The 18765-nt window shown below is 37.3% G+C and overlaps 1 protein-coding gene and 1 long non-coding RNA gene across 7 annotated transcripts in view; one reads left to right on the top strand and one right to left on the bottom strand.

Annotated features, from left to right (window-relative positions):
- LOC115340946 overlaps window positions 1–10662 on the top strand; it is a 42895-nt gene extending 32233 nt beyond the window's left edge. Inside the window, exons 5-7 of one of the 2 annotated variants that reach the window (XR_005932334.1) lie at window positions 459–593; window positions 1467–1655; window positions 10571–10662. This is a non-coding gene — a long non-coding RNA (uncharacterized LOC115340946). The remainder of the gene's footprint in view (window positions 1–458; window positions 594–1466; window positions 1656–10570) is intronic. The other variant, XR_003923252.1, reaches the window with a different exon arrangement.
- Window positions 1–18437, bottom strand: part of SLC12A1 (solute carrier family 12 member 1) — a 52940-nt gene extending 34503 nt beyond the window's left edge. The window contains exons 1-9 of one of the 5 annotated variants that reach the window (XM_041123325.1): window positions 18358–18437; window positions 14136–14733; window positions 8597–8731; window positions 8304–8379; window positions 3590–3685; window positions 2861–2956; window positions 2049–2188; window positions 1473–1583; window positions 414–525 (exon numbers count right to left, since the gene is read on the bottom strand). In XM_041123325.1, coding sequence (XP_040979259.1) covers window positions 414–525; window positions 1473–1583; window positions 2049–2188; window positions 2861–2956; window positions 3590–3685; window positions 8304–8379; window positions 8597–8731; window positions 14136–14546 — 1177 coding nt within the window. In that variant the 5' untranslated portion in view covers window positions 14547–14733; window positions 18358–18437. Of the gene's footprint in view, window positions 1–413; window positions 526–1472; window positions 1584–2048; window positions 2189–2860; window positions 2957–3589; window positions 3686–8303; window positions 8380–8596; window positions 8732–14135; window positions 14734–18208 lie in introns of all 5 variants that reach the window. The other 4 variants (XM_030012980.2, XM_041123326.1, XM_030012978.2 and 1 more) reach the window with 4 other exon arrangements.
- Window positions 18438–18765: the final 328 nt, after the last annotated feature.

Raw genomic sequence — 18765 nt, 5'->3', positions numbered from 1 at the left:
TTTCACGTCTGGACAACTGGGTTTGAAGCTGTCTCATATCATAAGCAAAGTGAATTTGATTTTCTTAGTCTGGTCCCCAGTAGGATGTGCTTGTCTGCATCTCAGAGCTACAGGTCCATATTGAAGTGACAGGAGTGTCACTACAGCACTTGCACTTAGCTCTGTGTAAAAGTTTGTCTGTGCTCTGCTGATACATAAATGACTCAAGCTGCAGCTAACTGTGCTGTCAGCTTCAGCAGCAGAGAGACAGACTCAAAATTAAAGATGAAATAAATTCCCTTGGTTTGCAAGCTTACTTAAACTCAGGCAGAAGATCCTGATCTTGTGACCTTTTTCAGCGGAATCCTTAACTCAGTATGAAGCCAAAAAGAATGCAAACTTACTATTTTATCATAGATAGCAAGGTTACTTGCCTTGGTAATTAAAAAAGCCTCTTGCCTTCTTTTCGTTGTTGGTAGGAATGACTGTCCCAATAAAGAAGTTTGCAATGGCAACAAGGAGAACAACTAGAAGAATAACTTGTGCCTATTAATAGAAACAAAAAGAGTTTCCTGATGATATTAATTTGCAGTGACTGTGGAGATGGCTATATAGTAAGTTATCTGTATGTGTTCCCTATGACAGATTACTAATTTCTGTAGTTTTTGAAAATACCAGGAATCAAGATAGCTGAATCAGCTAATGATAACAGCAGATAGTTTTTACTAAGGGCGTTATGAAATATATAGTTCTAATTTAATTTTATGTTAGTTTCTTTACAAGAAAAAGCAAAACAAACAGCTAATGCATTAATATCAAGTATAAGACATTTTTATATTGTTATAAAATTTGTTTAGTTGCAGTGGGTTGTCACTTCAAGGGTTATAATATCTAATTATTTTTCTGATCTCTTTTACAAGTAGTTCCAGTCTCCATCACAGCAGAATGTAAAAATAAGAGTGCTATTCTGGACCTGATTTCAATAGCTGTATTCCACTCTCTAAAGTATTTCAATTTGAATTTCCATTTTGAACTTTTTTTACGGGGGAAGGAATAGCAGAAATCATTAGAGATTAAGGAATGGATAGCAAATAGAGCTCTTCTGCTGAGTGGGGCTTGAGAGAGTACAGCAATAAAACCATATATTGTTTTTACTACTGTTTATTCTGTCAAGCTGCATCAAAAATAAGGGCAAAAGGGGCACTTACCCAAGGCTCTAAATGATGCCATGAATTATAAAAATCAATATAATCAAGCTGTCTGCAGAACACAAACTTCCTCTTCCCTTTTAAATGTATGTTCAAGGAAGAGCATGGAGTAATTGTGCTTTCATTGAATGTAATGATTAAACTGCTATTGCTTTTAGAAAGATTAAGCATAAACTGAAACTGAGTGCTTTTAAAAATTCCACCTCTTGTATAGCATTCCTCACACACAAATGCTGTACAGTAGTCTAATATACTGCTTGCTTTAATGTTCTTTTAAAGGTTTACCTTTGCTTCCCATTCCATGCCAGCAACAGAGATGCCGAGAAGACATACAACAGTTATGGTACCTATTATTCTGATGTCATTGGACTCATCTACCATCAGTGTATCACTCTCCTGAAAGCAGTAGGAAATGTTTGTTATTAGAACCAGACTTTCTCTGCCCAACTGGAGAGATCAGGTAACAAGGTGAGAGAAAGCAGTGAGCTGTCAAAGTTTCAGAGATTTGCAAGACCGAGTGTTTGTATTTCATGTTCCACCTGGCTCTTCGTAGTTGGGGTTATTGGGCTGTCTAATTAGATGTTGGTTCCTTTTCTGATTTTGAGATTCTTGTTGAGAAATGTATGAGATATTTCCATAAGGTAGAAATAATGGAGAAGCACTCTATGGCATGTTCAGGCAAACCAGCTTCTTCCCTGCTAAAGATGTCCCTCAAGCCTTAGCTAAAAAGGTGTCACCACTTAAACAAATATATTATATTAAAAAAACCCAAAAAACCAAAACCAAAACAAACAAAAAAAAGCCCCACAGAACAAAAAAACCAAAACAATTTAATCATATACATGAAACATCTACATTTACCTTAAGAAGTTCTACCACTGTTTCAGCAAATCCAACTACATACATAGCAACTGCCACTGCGTTCGCAAAAGCAAAGATAAGTCCAATAGATCCACCAAACTCTGGGCCTAGACTTCTTGAGATAAGATAGTATGCTCCACCTGCAGACAAAAATTATTGTTATTTCAGCACAGCTAAATGCTCAGGTTTTGCTCATTTTTCTCACATAAATAATATTACAGGAATCTCTGCTTTTAGCCTAACAAACATAATCAATATTTGCCCTATATTAATAGAGGACACCGATAAAAAAAGGAATGTGCTTTGAACTGGTTCTGCCTTCAGACTTTTCTGTATGCCTTTCTATTGCAGAAATCTTTTTAGTGCATATTAGCATGCAAAACTGGACCTTCAAATAATTTTTCATGTTACATCATATAGTAACACAGAGCAGAGAGAACCTCACTTCCAGACAGGTTCTAATTTACTTGGAACTATCCCAATGTTAGCATGAAAGACCATATTCTGCGGTACATTGTTAAAGCTCCTTCATAGTGATGCAGTGAATCTTTAATCTTTTTTGCATATCACCAAAAATGGAGCATATTACTTTGTCAGTTAATTATTTCATCTCATCCCTCCGACACTCAATATTTATGTCAGGAAGTGTTTAAAATTATATACATTTTAATTTACTGTTGATCCATTGACAGAGGTTACTCTAAATACATTTATTATTCCTTTGCTTATAACACAGTTATCTCAATTCCATTTTTTTTTTCTAATCCAAATCTGCAGATTCTAGTATTTTTCATGAGATCATATTCACTTACCTCCTCTTACTACTCCATTAGTGCAAATGGCAGACATGGAGATACCTGTTAATGTTGTTACTACTACACTCAGACCAATAACTGTGATTCCAAGACCTGAAAGATCCGAAAAGAAAGTATATTCAAGTGTATTCAAATACCTGTTCTGCTTAAATGATGTAGTAAGAACTTGCCATTTTCCGCAGAGGTTAGCGCAGACCAGTTATAACTTTAAGGCTCTGAAATGTACTAAAACTTTCATAAAATACCTGACATGCGCTTTTCGAGCAAAATTATTTACTCATCTTCCAAGGAGTAGCTGAAATGTAAGGAGTTGTATAAAGAAGGTATTAAATTGAAGATAATCCACTGATCTGCATCAGTCTTTAAAATGAGAGGAAGAGATGCCTCACGCTCAGTTTGTCCAAGGATGCCCAACCTGGAATGCTCTGAATAAGAAAGACCAGCTGAAAAGTAACAGAACTCCATGAAAAGCCAGAAGCCATCCTTCACTCAGCAGTGGGCAGGAACATCTGAAACGTACTTCACAGACTGAACTGAAATCTAGGATTTATTAAAAGTGACAACTCAAACATGCCATAAATTGTGATTAGAGGTGGCTAGAATTGTTACCTTCCAGTTCCTTTAGATGTACCATTTGGTTTATTGTCCCTCTGGTTTGCCTCATATGAAAATAATACATAAAGACCTTTTTGGGCTTGAAAGCATTAGTAACCCTAAGATTTTTACCTCCACGGACAAACCCATTAGTTGCTATTGCAGAAGTTGACAACCCAGTAATTGAGGTTACCATCGTGGCGAGAAGAATTATGATTACTCCAAGACCTGTCAGTAATAAGAAGATAAAATATTTTACTCGTGTTCCATGATTCCTACAAATCATTCTCTCTTTAAATTGAATTTTCAGGCCAGAATCAGAGCAATAAACTGAAAAGATGGTTTGTTGACCACTTGCAGTTTGCAGAACATTTCCAAGGAGTCCATGTCATGGTAGTAAATTACTCCCATCAGTCTTCAAGCAGTGATTATTTCTGATAGGAGTACCCTAACCACAAGTTCTCATGATTTTCAAAGGCTGGAGGAAATGAGCAAACAAGCGTCCCTTGGCATGGATGCTTATATCTGCCTTTAGTATACATCCTGTCTGTAACTGAAGAGATTGACACATTAACCAGTGCTCTTGTACGAATGCTGCTGTCTTTCATCAGTTAGTTAAATACTGAATCAGAGAAAGACTGACTGTATAGTTTCATAGTGCACTAGGACAAAGAGTCTATTGGGTAGAGAGACAAGACTTGAGTGTGAGCCTTCTATATCCTTACTTGCCAAGCTATCAAGTGCTGTGCTTCCCCACTCTCTCCTCATCTCCCTCTTTCCCTGAAAAAAATAGTTTTACTCTAACACAAGACAAACATTTGAAAATGGAAATACTCCTTTTTAGATGCCATTTACTTTAACAGGTGACCTGTAATGTATAGTCTTAGAAAACTTAGAATATTTTTTTTTAGCTGATATCAAAACATTATATAATTAAACAGAAATAATCAAACATATGAAGATCAGTGACAGGTGATTAGTTATAGGTAAAATGGGTTTCAGTTTGAGTAAGACTGAAATCTGAGTATGTTTCCAGTCTTTGGCTATATGGCCAGGTTTCTGTTAACTTTGTGAAACTGCTAGAAACTAGAAACTGTATGAGTAGGAGGTGCCTAGTATGACTTAGAATCGTAGAAACATTGGTTGGAACTGACTTCTGAAGGTCCGTAGCTCAGCCTCCCAGTCATAGCAGAACTATTGCCAACACACAATTACATCAGTGATAGCTTTGGCTAGCTAGGTCTTGAAAACCTCCATGGATAAAGATCCCACAGCCTCTTTGGATTACATGTTCCAGGGCTAGACTACCTGCTCAATGAAAAAGTTTTTCTTTGTGTACAAGCTGGACCTCCGAAGCTACAATTGCAGCCATTGCTTCTGTTATATTTTCTGGCACTACCCAGAAGAGTTTGGCTTTGTAGTTCCAGAATACTTTCTTGTTTCAAGTCAGGTGAAGAAATAATATGACATTTTTCTCTCAATTTTATTGCTTCTATTCTCACTTCTATCTATGAGAGGAGAGGAGAAAAAAAAATTGAAAAAGAAATGAAACAATTACAGTTTGGTGCCAAACATGGAATCACTTCTTAGTTTTATCTGAACTTGCTAACGCTTATGCAATAGCTCTCTTGTTTCTGTAAGGTACATAGGTCTTCACTGTGGAACTGAAGATTATACATTGCTTGTAGCAATATTTATTGACCAGGTCTCGTCCAAATTGAAACTTGGATCCTACAACTGACATCCAGCTAGAAGTACTACAAACATATTGATTTATCTGCTGTATTTCTACCTTCTGGCTTCCAGATCAGATTCCTGACTTCAGTTCATACTGTATGATTATAGACATCCAATCCTCGAATGAATGTTCTTTACTGCTTAAATTATAGCCATGTTATCACAATCCTTTAAGATAGAGCAGTGTAATCTGTGAGATATAAATGATATATAACAGTGTAGGATATTTAAAGTGATTTGAGCCTCTAATAAATCATGTTTATCCTATTGATTTCTGAACTCTTACTATAGCTAGTCATGCACCTATTTTGTATGCAGGTCTGTATAAAAAAATCCAAATGGTGATTCCTTTTGGTCAGCTACCATTACATAGAAGGATATTGTTAAACCATGCAAATTGTGTGCCTGAGAAGTGGCTGACTTTTAATCAGCTGTTAACTCTTAAATTGCATAAGTTAGACACATTATTCTTAATGTAGTTTTAAAATTATTTGGTAAGTGCATGTGCATCCTGAGGATTATTTTTCCAGGATTTTCTATTGCATTTCACAATTCATATTAACATGTATATGATAAATAGGGTCAGATATTTTGCTAATTCGATGAGTAATATCTGCTTCGGAAGGCTTTAATGTTAATTTAAAAAAATATTTTAACATTTAAGAAAAAAGTGCATAAAATAAAGTGACTCAACCAAAACATCATTGTAATATAACATAATGTAACGTAATTGTGATGCTCAGGGCCAGATTTTCAGGTAACATAAACTTGGTGTTTTACCCCACCTTTGGCTAACCTTTCTGTGTATAGGTACAAATATGGACTTCGGAGAGTCCCCAGATGTTAGGTGGAAATACCAGACTAGTTTTGCACCTGGAACCTTGTCAGGACCATACTGTCTCTTTTTTCCCCAGCTGATGATAAACAGAGAACCTTGTTGGAATGTTATTTTTTTTCCCCCTCTAAGAGGTTTTGTCCAAGACAGCCTATCAGGATATGGAAATAATTGAGTTTTCTCTCTTTGGCCCTCTAATGATGGGCATATAAATGGTGCCCAGATGGTGGTTTAACTGACTCGTTTAATTTCCATGTTAGTAGCTGTATCCAGTGAAATCCCTGAGCCTTGGTGATGATGAGCTTCCATCACTGTTCTCCTTAAGCAACTTGGCCAGGGACTTAAAGCTCATTGCTTATAAGACATTCAGAAAATGCATTGAGAAATTATTCAAATGGAATTTGATGTCTCATTTTCAGAAGTAGAACTAACCTCCTTACATAAGGCATGCAATTTTAAAAAGCAACAGCAGAGCAATAAACCGTAAGAAAGGAGAGTCTGCTTATCAATGAATTAAAATGGTAAAATTAAATGTGAAAGCAGAAAGGCTGTAACTGATGTTGGTGCAAATTAATGTTAAAATCTGATTAAAGTTGAGATTGAAAACCAGACATATGGCTGCTAAGTTAAGTTGTTCTAAAATGAATTACTCTTGCCTATGGCTATTCTCACACCTCCAAACAAAGTAATACTTCTTGATGATCTCAATAAGTTACTAAACTGCCCTTAAAAACTAATTTTGCATGAAACCCCAGAGCAAAGTCTTGGCAATATTAAGATGCAGAATTTTCATGGCAAGGCATATACTTATGAGTGCCCTGGGCTGTACGCTCTCATTTGGTATGCATCATAAAATCAGCAAGCACCCCTTTGTCAGGCACAGTGCTAGAGCCACGCATGAAGCACTGAAAAAGTAGTAAAGTTCTTCCGCTTAGTTCTGGATCTTTATTGTTTTGTTTTGATTTGGTTTTTTTTTTTCTATTTGTGTCTCTGTAAGTTTGTGGCTGGATTTTTTTCTTAATAAACATTTCAATTTTTTCTCTTTTTTTAAAAGCTCAGTCTTGCTCAAGTGAAACTTCTGTGAAGTTACTGTATTTTGTTGGAAATGAGACTTGAACCATGCAAAATCTTGGAGATGTTTCGATTCAGTGTTTCATTTCACTTCCATTAACAAGGAAGTGAATGATATTTATATTCGGTCTGAATTTGAGCACTGAGTTTTATCCAAGACCAAGAGAGTTGACGCCCCAGGGCCAGAGTTTGGACTCCAGCTCGTGTCTACTTATTATTTCCATTCTGTGAGAATCCAAACTGGAATACTTGCCATCCACCCTTTAGATTGCTGTTTTTCGTGACATTTGGGTGCCAGTCAACAGGTAGGGCCCCATTATTCTAGACTGTGTGATCACGTAACAGAGTGACACTGCCATCGCAGTTCACATTTCTGTGCTTCACCAGAGCAGCAGCTCTGAAGAGGAAGTTGTACCACACAACTACGGTTAAGTTGCACCTTACTGAGTGGCTCTTTAAGTTGTGGAGATTCTTGCAGTGTTGTGAGCACTTTCCTCGCTCACTGGTTTCATTGAACACTCAACCACATGCTGGATGGAGGCCTCGGGGCCCAGTCTCCCAGTGACTGGGATCTGTGATTTGGATTAATTAAATTGCACAATAAAGAAGCAAAGATACAGCACACAATGAAGTGTACTTAGTTAATTTATATGAAAGCTGTAGCAGAGTTTTTAAAATTTAGTGTTTTATAGTACACTAGTATCTAGTGCTGTGCTGTAGTTAAAAATAACAAAATCCTGATGAGATGAGACCTCCTTCCAGTTCTGTTTTCATCTTTGCAGAGAAGTGTGAAGAAGCGTTGTTTTTAATATGTAGATGACAAGGTTTGGGATTCACAGATAAGCTAAGTGTGAACTCTTAAAGGTTAACTCTGTATGCACATATTAGAAATTGGCGCAAGTTGTGAAGTTTACATCTGTTACAGGATCTAAATACAAATTTCACTAAAGCTTAGAAATATTCAAATGTGATGATCATATGCATAGTTAACAGATCTATGCCTCTAAGCAGTAATTTGGCTGTGAGTCTGGAAAATTCCAATAGTTTGGAGGATTAACATCTTTTACCCTGGCAAGCATTTGAAAACATTATTTAGTTCAACATGCAAATGCACATCTCAGATTATATATTAATCATGATCATGCATAGTTTATCCTCTTTATCCCTTTCACTGTTGAAAATTATATTTAATAAGATACATACCAATTCCTGCTTGACCTACAATCCAGGAAAGTCGAATAAAAAGCATCACACCCCAAATATTAAGCATACATCTCACCTAGGTTTTAAACAAAAAATACTGAATTAGTGCAACGTTGAAAGTAGTGTTAACAACTGGAAGAGTGATACTGTGCATTGCAGACTTTTTAAAAGCACCCCAAACATCCCTCAAGTCCACCTCCCTCTCTTACTTCTTAAAAGACCTTAGTGTTGCAGAACTAATCTTAAAGTTTATTTTCTTTTACTTTTTTTAGAAATGCAGATAAGTTTCTCACCAGCACACCCTTCACCCATCCGAACTTGACAAATCCTGTTTTGTTTTCTTCTTCCTTGCCGACTGCTGTCTCATCTCCAGCGGTGCTTTCTCCGTTAGCTATCCTCTCAGCTGAGCCGGTGCTCACAGCTATGTTCTGAAGGATCACACAGAAAACAAATACATTTTTGTGCCAAGCAGTGGACACCTGGCTGCATAAGAGAGACATGAAATAAAGGAATTCCAAAGAAGATCAGGTTTTACTGTCTCTGGAGTAGAGTGCAATATTCTGCTCACAACAGGCATCAGCAGGTGGGCTTGCTAACAGTGAGAAAAGATGAAAGAAACACTTAAACAAAGTAAATACATTATTAGATGATACTAAATTGTTTTTATTGTAAACTGTATTCAACATATATATTGTGTTGATATGTTAGTAGAGCATCTAACATAATGAGGGTCTCATGGTTGGCCTCTACATGCTGCTGCAACAATTTATGAATAATGCTAAGTGTAGAAACAGGGATAATTGCTCACTAGTGAAAAGAGACCTAGCTGAGTGCTGCATGGCAAAGTTATGTGATGAACTCTGGTGTTTTCTGTTGGATAAAGTACAAACATAATTGCAGCAGCAAATGGGTAACATTTTTTAAAACAGTCAGAGAAATGCCAGTGAAATTAGTAAATAATACAGTAAATGAATAATCCTTTCTGTCATTTAGGCACCTCTAGTATAACCATAGTAGATAGGATTAGGAATTGCCGTATTTGTGGTGTAAACAGAATAAATAGCTCAGATCTTTAGATTGTTCACATCCAGTTGCAGACATAAATCTGTATTTTATCTCTTCAGCTCTTCTGCCCCAGAATCTTTGGGGCAATTTAGCATCATGCTGTTTCTTGTGGCTTGAATGGGAATTAATCATGGTACTGAGGTTTATACTCATTGTCATTGCTGCTTTGTTTCTTTTAAATTTTTTTTTATACAAAATTCTGACTGGTTTTGCGAGGAGTTGGGATTAGGTTAACTATTGCCAGGTATTGTCTGGGTCCTCTGCAAAGACCTTCAGGAAGGACCATGTACCTTGCCATGGTCTGGTAGAGGGTCACGAGCGTGTGTCAATTCTGGAGAGGTGCTTTTAGGGTTTGGAGGGGGATGAAGATATTTCCAGATTAACTAAACAGGTCAATCTGTGATTCTGTGAAACATATGAGTTTTTTTCATCTTGCTTAAGCTTCAAGGCTGTTTCTGTATTTTGTCCATGGACTTAAAAAACCGCAACAAACAAAAACAAAACAGACATAAATACCAACTGTATATGATGCTTATGCTAATGTTTGGACTCCCCTCTCATGCATAGGGGCCCTAGCCACTATGATGCAAGGTTGTAGACTGCCTTTGACACAGTAAATCCAGGATTGTGCTCACAAATGAGAAATAAGTGACTGGTTAATACATTTTGACATGGATTAAACTTGGTGCCTACGGCCCTTTTGGCCCTAAGTGAAATGGGTATACAAGATCTATTGAAAGCCTGTGACTTTGACCTCCTGAGTTACTTAGATAATTTTGACAATTCTTACCCTAAAATAATAATGGCTGTGTTTGCTCAAAATACAGTAAATGATTAAAGTGAGTTAAGGAAGATTAGCAAAATAATATGAGGGATTTTTTGCTACAGTGGTTAGAATTTCAAAGACAAAAAAATAAAAGGGTTTGGTCTTTGTACTTGAAACAAGTTGTTTCCTATGTACTTTGAATTAACTTGTGCTCACTATGCCATTATCATAAATTATGGCCTTAAACTTTCCATAAATGCATTTTAAATTGGTGTGCTTTAGTGAGTGATTGGTTATTTACCAAGCAGCTGTACCTGTGCTACTCATGCATTAAGGATGTGGAATAAAAGTGACAGAATATTTTGAAAAGGTACCAAAATAAAAAGTTAACTGCTTTTTTTTAAAAAAAACAAACATTTTCCTTTCCTTTTTTCAGAACAGTTTAGACTTCATCTCTCCTGGGGCTAAAGATGATGAGCTCATCAAGCCTCCGTAACAAGTGTGGAGAATAGCCAAGATGAAAAAAGGTTAGGTGATTTCTTATGTAGGGTAAATATTAAGCCCAAGTAATTATCACCAGCCATCATCTGTGAAATAGCACTTAGACTATTTTTTAGGGATTTAATTGGTGATTTGTGGCTTAATGTGTGCAAAACCTGACACATCTTGCTAAAAGATGACACACATTTGACTCCAGCAGTGTGGGAACTAGATATTTGAAGTTCCTTTCAGCCTGCCTTACATTCTGATATTTGAAAAATTACATATTAAAAAAAGTATTAAATATTAATATTTATCTTCTGATGTTAAGCCCAGAGTCAAAGCACAATGGGAATGCTTATGTGATGTTTAGCAATCTGAAGTCAAACATACGTCACTTCTTATCAGAATCTGGCAATGGGCTTTGACAGGACAGTTGTCTTCAACAATTTGAGTTTCAAAAAAGCTGGGGGTGAGGGGGGCGGGATTGCCTTAGGGTATGGTGTGGTAAGCCCAGATTTTAGTGTTAAAGTAAAAAGGAATAAAGCATCTTCTCCAGAACAGCATCTTGGGCTATTAGTCTAACGCCTGTGCACACTCAATGTGGCATTTCATCCCCTCCTTAGTGGGGGCTAGAGAGCCTGCTGCATGCTGGGGCTGGTGGATAGGCATCCCATCCAGCTGCACGTACTGCTTTTGCCTCCTGATAGGAGCTCAACCTCTTCATACCGTCTTAGTTCCCTTCCCTACTAATCTACTATTTGGTGACCTTGTGTTTGTTTATCCTTCCGAATAAGCTCTGTAGACCAAAATGATTTGTCCAAGGTCACAAAGTGAGTCCATGGGACAGCCAGGAATAGACTCCAGCCATGCTAATGGCGGGTTGTTTGTTCCAGGGCTGTGGTTAGTGGCTCCCAGACCAGGGCCACAACTCACATGAGGGCACAGTGGGTTGCCAGTGTAACAAAAATCCCATTACCTCTGTCATTCACCTTCCCATTTTGAGAGGTGTAAGATTATCCTTCTTTAAACTGGATACTGGAAAAAATCTGGGAACAACCAAGCTAGATGGTGCTCTTTTCTCTTCCCTAACGGTCACAACCTGTGAAGCAATTTTCTCAATTTTATTCTGGAATGGAATCTGCCTTCTTTTTAATCTTCTTTAAGTGAAAGCCTTAAAAAACCCTAAACAAATTTATCTAATTTTGTTTAAAATAAACAAACCATTGACAGATGCAACAGCAAAAAAAGGTGAATTTTGTGGTAATGGTCAAAACTGAAAATCCCTTAATGTGCTAATGTTCATTCAGCATTACGTTCAAAGCCAATACATAATTTTTGTCCTTTCTGGCCACTACTGAAGTAAATTATTTCTGTAAGAGGAAGTTTCTTCTGGGCATGGAAATGTGTTTAGTCCCTTGAGTAGCAGCTTATACATCTGCAAATGAGTAGGGATACCAAATTCATATTCTTCCCTTTTCACATCCACTTCGCATTCATTTTTGGAAATAAATGATGACCCAGGTAACCTGTTTCTCCTTTCTATGTAAGCCATTTTATGCAGGTCTGTGGAGACCTTAATTTAAATAAGTCAGGCCAAAACTAGGAAGCTGTCCTAATAACTTCCTAAAGAATCAGGTCCTAATTTCCTAATGGTTATTTTTTTGCTTGATTTCGTTGCTTTATATTAATCCTCCTTAGGACATGTGACTCTCCAGAGAACTGGAGTTTGAACAAGATCTGGACCAGCATTCAAAAATGAGATGCTTGTCCAAATTATTCAGACCTCAGAAGTATGGAAAACTGAGTGGAATGGTGATGACAGCATTTTTTCTCTGGACATTTCTCATTTCACTATTGCCCAACACAGAAAAATAATAGGGTTTTTTGCTGCATATTGACACTTTTAGTCTGAGTCTGACTATAGAGGTGATCTCTTTCTTTCCTGCCCTGCCCTGCCAAGTGCACGATTAAGAACCTCAAAAAAGGTTTGATTTTCATTCTGTAAGTAGGTGTATCCTGTGTCTCTCCTCTGCTTTTTTACAGAGAACTTGGTATTGTGGCTTAAGCGGGAAGAGTCTAATTTTACCAAAGTCAGTAGAGTATCATATTATTCCACTGTTTTGCAGTAGGTTTTTTAATAGTTTAACTGTTTCAAAGTGCTTAATCTAGTTGTTCTTGTCCCCGGAAGTTCTCATTACAGCTTTCCATGCTATTTATTTTGCATGGAGGTGATTCTTCCACATAGGGAAGTCAAGCCTTAAAAGATCTAGGTATCTACCTACCTGGGGCAGTAACACAGAAGTTAGAGAAAATCTGGTATTTGAGACTTAATATTACCAACTTCTCAAATTCTTTCCTGTGGAAGTTTTGAATGTGCAAACCCCAAAGGATTATACCTGACCAAGGTATATTCGTCTGGCAAGTAGCCATAGAGGGTGACAAAAGTGAGGATTACTGCAATAAAGGGTGTGTTTTGGTATTTCATTATTCATTTACTGTAGTGCGTATATGGAAAAAAAAAATGGAGCAAACAGGAAGAGTCTTCTAAGGGGAATTTTTGTCCATAAAATCCATTGGTCATATGTATCAATAATAAAATCCTACACTGTGTTAACCAAAAGTAGGTCCACTGAGAAGGGGAGATGAGAAACAGCCCTAGAAGATCTTTCAAAGGCAGGTTAGCCAGTTGTATCCTGTTTGGTAGTTCTCTCTGTAAGTGTATTTTACATGGATATAGTCCCATGTATTACATGAGAAAAGTCTAAACAGCTCTTCTATGTGATAGATTAGGAGGAATTTAGCCAAATTATTCTTCTTTAATTGCTTTCTGTGTAGTCATTCAAGAGGCTCTTCAGATTCTCTCCAAATTCATTGGTATAATGAGCATGAAGGCCTAAATTCATTCACTGAATCAGTACCTGAAAACTGTTGTCTGCTGTCCCTCTTCTGAGCAGTTTCAACCTCAACCCTTGTTCTGGTTTCTTTCTTCCCGTTTAAATGGTTTGTTACAGCAATAAACAGGTAGTGCTTTATATTTCTGATTAGCTGAAATTGCATTTATTGCACATAACATTTTTTATAATACTTATAGATACATGTATTAATGAATACAACAGAGGAATCTGTGAAACTTAGTTATGCATTGAAGTTAAATTCAAGTTTAGAATAAGCGTGAATTGTGTAGCTTGGTTAAATTATGAATTGATATTCATCATCTGCCGTCCTAACTCTTAAGTGAAACAGAAGAGATTCAGTAATCCTATACTTTTAGACAAGATTAAGCTATGTTTTTCTGCTGATCAAGTACATTACTATCACCTTTTAATAAAAATCTTTGCTTTGAGCAGGGTACAGGGCAGAAAACATACTGCAGCTACCAAAGGAAATATGGTAAGTGATTACTTGTACTTTTTCTCTTGGACAAGGTGCGTGAATTTAAGGACTTTCTCACATTAATAAACAGAATTAACAGCCTGGAAATGGAATAGAGAAGATTTGTATCTTTCCTTTCCACTTACCTTTGCCAGTTGTTCATGAATTTCTAATAAGCTTGGTCTGCTGAGCTTATTCCCACTGACACTGCCAGTGTTTCTATAATAATCGATTTTGGGAACTGGGTCCACTGTGTTATGGCCAAAAGTCTGTAGATAATACATTTTAGTATGAGTATCATAGGGATGTAAACTAGCTTCTGTTTTCTCCCCATTTTGAAGGAAATTGTCATATAATTCTCTTTTTCCTGGTCTGTAACTGATTCTCAGTCTGTTATGTGCTTCATCAGTAAAAGATGTTTCTTCATAATGTGGTGGGTCAGAGCCCACATCCTCTTGGGATGTTTCGTTGTTGTCATGGCTCTCATTAATTATGTTAACTTGAAACCGATTTGCATTTGGATCCAAGAATACGTTTGGCGAATTATTCATTGACATGTTCAGGGATGCTACAGACTTAGGTCACTGATTCGTTTACTCTTCTGTGGCTGCAGCTAGTTAGTTGCAGCTACAACAAAGGGTTTAGTGCTGTTGCATGTGAAATCTTTGCTCTTCAAGTAACAGAGTTCTGAGAAATTTTTCTTGAAATTTCTAAGCAGTCTTCTTAATGTTGTCTGCTGTGTTTCTGCCATAAAAAAATATAAATAAAACATTTCTATTAACTTTCACAGTTAGATAAATTTTCCATCATAAGCTCTCCCCCACCTCACCAATTTTCCATGAGACTGTCATCCTATGACTTGTTGAGTAAAAAAAAAATAGTTGATTCAGAGAATGAGTTTGTGGGGATGTTTCTTTCCATACGTGATGGATGCACTCAGCCCCTTAACCAAACTAGCAGTAGTTTGGTACAGGCTCCAAAGGAGGTAGACACCTAAGCCATAAATGGGCTAACAACTCCTCTAGTTTCAATCTGTTCTCTGAAAACCCACAAAGGAGCAGAGTGACACAGTGAGCATCGATGCATTTGAGCTTGGAACGCGGATCATGCAATTAACACATGAATAGCGGGTGGCTTTTCCAAGACTCATTTATCAAGGAACAAAGAAAGTTGTGGGTACAAGGAGTCTCATGCATACCTTTTCCATCACATGTAATTTGACTACAAGCCAACCACTTTATTCCATAAATATGACAGCCTGAGTGACCCTTCTTTGAGCTCTCCTGGCTAGGTAGCCTGGCTGCATGGCGGTGATCTCCCCTTGAGCTGGGACACCTCTCAAGGTTGCTCCTCGAGGCAGAGAGACCTTTTACCAGCAGCAGATCTTTGGTAAGCGACCAATATCATGCATAACCTTGTAGTATGTTAACTTTGATTTGTGCCTTGGTAACTTTGATTTGTGCCTTGGCAGTTTTTAATCATTGTTCAAATGATTGTGCTGCACAGTAATAGAGTGAACCTTGCTGTCGAACTTTGTTAAGTTGCACTTTTACATGTTAAAACCACTTTTACTAATACCTTTGACGGTGATTCTTTAAGTGATCTAAATCACACATTCACGACAAATTGGCGTAGTCGGTAGAATCCTAAATCAGGATTCGCGACACCATCTATATAAAATGGACTTTGGATCAGATTCTAAGTATCTAAAATTGGTTTTCAAATATAGTATTTCTCTTAATAATTCAATGTTTAATTGAAGCCAATGAAAGTGTAGGCAGTACAAGGGATATGACACAAGACTCCATGAAGTCCATTTACTGTTTATGTTCCACTTAAGTATTATGATACCATGTATATTTCTCTCATAGTCTAGAATTAAATTTGCACTAAAAGCTTGAGTCAAATACATTTTATTTTAATAACTACAAAAGCTAGGCTTTAAGTTTTCAGTAGTTCCAGGACGGCAACAATTTATGAGCAGGCAATTAAGATACAGCAAATTATTCATTTTTTTAATGTAAATAAAATTAATGTAATATGAAGGAATAAATAGACAACTGAAACAGATCCAAAAATAGCATTGGGTTTCCTAAATTATAATGGAGGACATAAATGACTATGGTAAAGTAGTAATTATTGAGAAATATTAACAATAGTCCTAGGCATTGGAAGGTTCATAGAATTTTACACTCAATTTTACATTTGTGCACTCAAAACACCCTTTAAGATGATTTGAAAGAAATTGTTCTAAGTCATAGAATCACGCAGGTTGGAAGGGACCTTAGGAGCTTATCTAGTCCAACCTCCCACTCAAAGCAGAGGGAACATTGAATGTAAATCAGGTTAGATAGGGCTCTTACCAGTCAGGTCTTGACATCCTTCAAGGGCAGATTCCACAGCCTGCCTTGTCAGCCTATTCTAATACTTATTTGTCCTCAAAGTGGTTTTTTTCCTGTATATCCAGTTGGAACCTTCTGTGTGTTACTCTATGACCATCATCTCTCACTCTCCTGCTGTGCACCTCAGTAAAGAGCGTGGCTCTGCCTTGTCAGTAACCTCCTCGTAAGTATTGGGGGGCTGCTTAGGTTCCTCTAATGCCTTTTCTTCTTCTCGTTAAACAAGCCCCATTTCCTTATAGGGCAAATGCTCCTACCCTTCACCATCTTGGTGGCCCTCCATCAGACACACAAGTTTATCAACATCTTTCTTACATGGGCAGGTGTGGGGGGGACCAGTAGACGAACTTAGGAACTGGGTTCCAGGTGCAGTCTGATGAGTGCTGAATAGAGGGGAATGATCACTTTGCTTGATCTACTGGCTATGGTCCTGTTAACACAGCCCAGGACACTGTTAACCTTCATTGCTCCTAGGGCACGGTGCTGACTCCTCTGTGGCCTGCTATTCACCAGGTCCCTTCCAGGAGAGTTGCTCCCTGCCAGTGAGGCCCCAGCCTGTATGGTGCAGGGGTTTATTCTGTCCGAGCTACGGGATTTGCATTTGTCCTTGTTGAACGTCATGAGATTCCTGTTGGCCTGTTCCTCTAGCATGTCTAGGTCCCTCTGAGTGGCAGCCCGTAGAGAGATGAACAGATGACAGCTGTACAATCTGCTTCCAACCTCCACTTTCCCACACAGACTCCCTCAAAAAACCAAACAAGCAGACAAAAACCCCAAGAGCAAAAGGGGTACTTATATTTAAGGCCTTTAGTGGGTTAAGTACCTTTGCAGCAACTTACAGGATGGCCTATATGGCCCTGAAATGAGCTTTTGACACAACGGCAATCCATATGTCTTGAAACATACTTCTAAGGAGATAAGGGAGTGTGATTGTATAGACCTGTATAATTCAGTAGGAGTCCAGGTCTTTTCAAACTGACTAAAACAGAGCATGCTTAGACATTGAAACTCTGCAAGTGTATGTAAAAGCAGAAAGTTTTAGAAACAAAATACATCTCTATAAAGAAATATATGAACTGAAAAACTGAGTAAATAAGCTCATTAGAGGCATTTTTTAAAGTTTTGTGCTTTCATAAAAAGTTGCACTAGATGACCTCCAGAGATTTTTTCCAATTTAAATTTCTCAATGATTTTGTGAAATGCATTTGGCCCTTTGGCACTGAAAGATAAAATACTGCATCAATATTTATACCTCAGCAATGTAAATTTTCTCTAAAATCACATATCAAAATTATGATTTGAAGAGCTAATAATCAAATGTCCTTCATCTTCAGTATGAGATATAGCTAAAGCTATTTTCTTGCTTCTTCCATCAGCTATAGATTATACCCTGCTGTCACCTCTCTGCTATGATACCACTTTATAACCCTCTTATATTTATGTTGGTTTTTCTGCTTAATGTTTTCTAAGCCTCACAGCAACACGTTACATTTACTCAGTTCATTTTACTTCTGCTGGGTTTGGATGATCAGTATTATTATTATTATTACTAATACTACACATTTCTGATCATAGATAGTGTTCTGCTTCCTTCAGCCTTTTAAAGTTGTAAGGAAGTGTTTCATCTTCAGGCATGAAGGAGCAAAAATCTTTTGTCATTAAGGTCAGCGAAACTAGGGTTGTTTCCATCTCTGTGACTGAGTGAAATCCCGATTCTTTGATGGCAATGAGACTTTTGCTACCAAGTAAAATGATTCTGTAATTTCACTGTCTTATTTCCATAACATTACTATTTTGCTATGAAAAGAAAAGTCTCTTACCTTTCTGCTGTTCTTGAAAATAATACTTTGATTTTCACAGTGTATTTCCAGAGGTCTCTCCACTGTTATTTGCTATTAATTTTGTGTTTAGTATTCAAGCATTACATATAAATAATCAAGTTTACCTTATTCAGGATAATTTAACTTACCATTCAGTCCTGTGTTTTTAGGGAAGGACAATCTGCCTCTTTTATTCACGCATATAGTGTGTCCCTCTCTTTGAGGCATTACAGACTCTACCTTATTGGCCAGATTTTTCTCCTGCTTAATATACTGAATAGGCCATCCAATCCCTCACTTTCAAAACATTTCTAGATGGTGATTTAGAAAGGCATTCTAGCTTGTTAACTATTAACCAGCAAATGTACCTATCCATTACAATTACTGGGTTTATGGCATTGCAAAATTTCTAAAGGGGCCTGAAAATACTTTTGTTATCTCCATTTCCCTCCCAGCTATGCCTCTGTGCACGGATCATGATCGCCCTATTTTTCAGTTCTGCATATATAGTAACAGAGATAACGAGAGTTTAGGCTTCTGCTCAGTGCATTTTATGC

Source organism: Aquila chrysaetos, chromosome 5 (genome assembly GCF_900496995.4).
Source record: "Aquila chrysaetos chrysaetos chromosome 5, bAquChr1.4, whole genome shotgun sequence".
Lineage (NCBI taxonomy): Eukaryota > Metazoa > Chordata > Aves > Accipitriformes > Accipitridae > Aquila > Aquila chrysaetos.
This window is presented reverse-complemented; position numbering and strand designations above follow the sequence as displayed.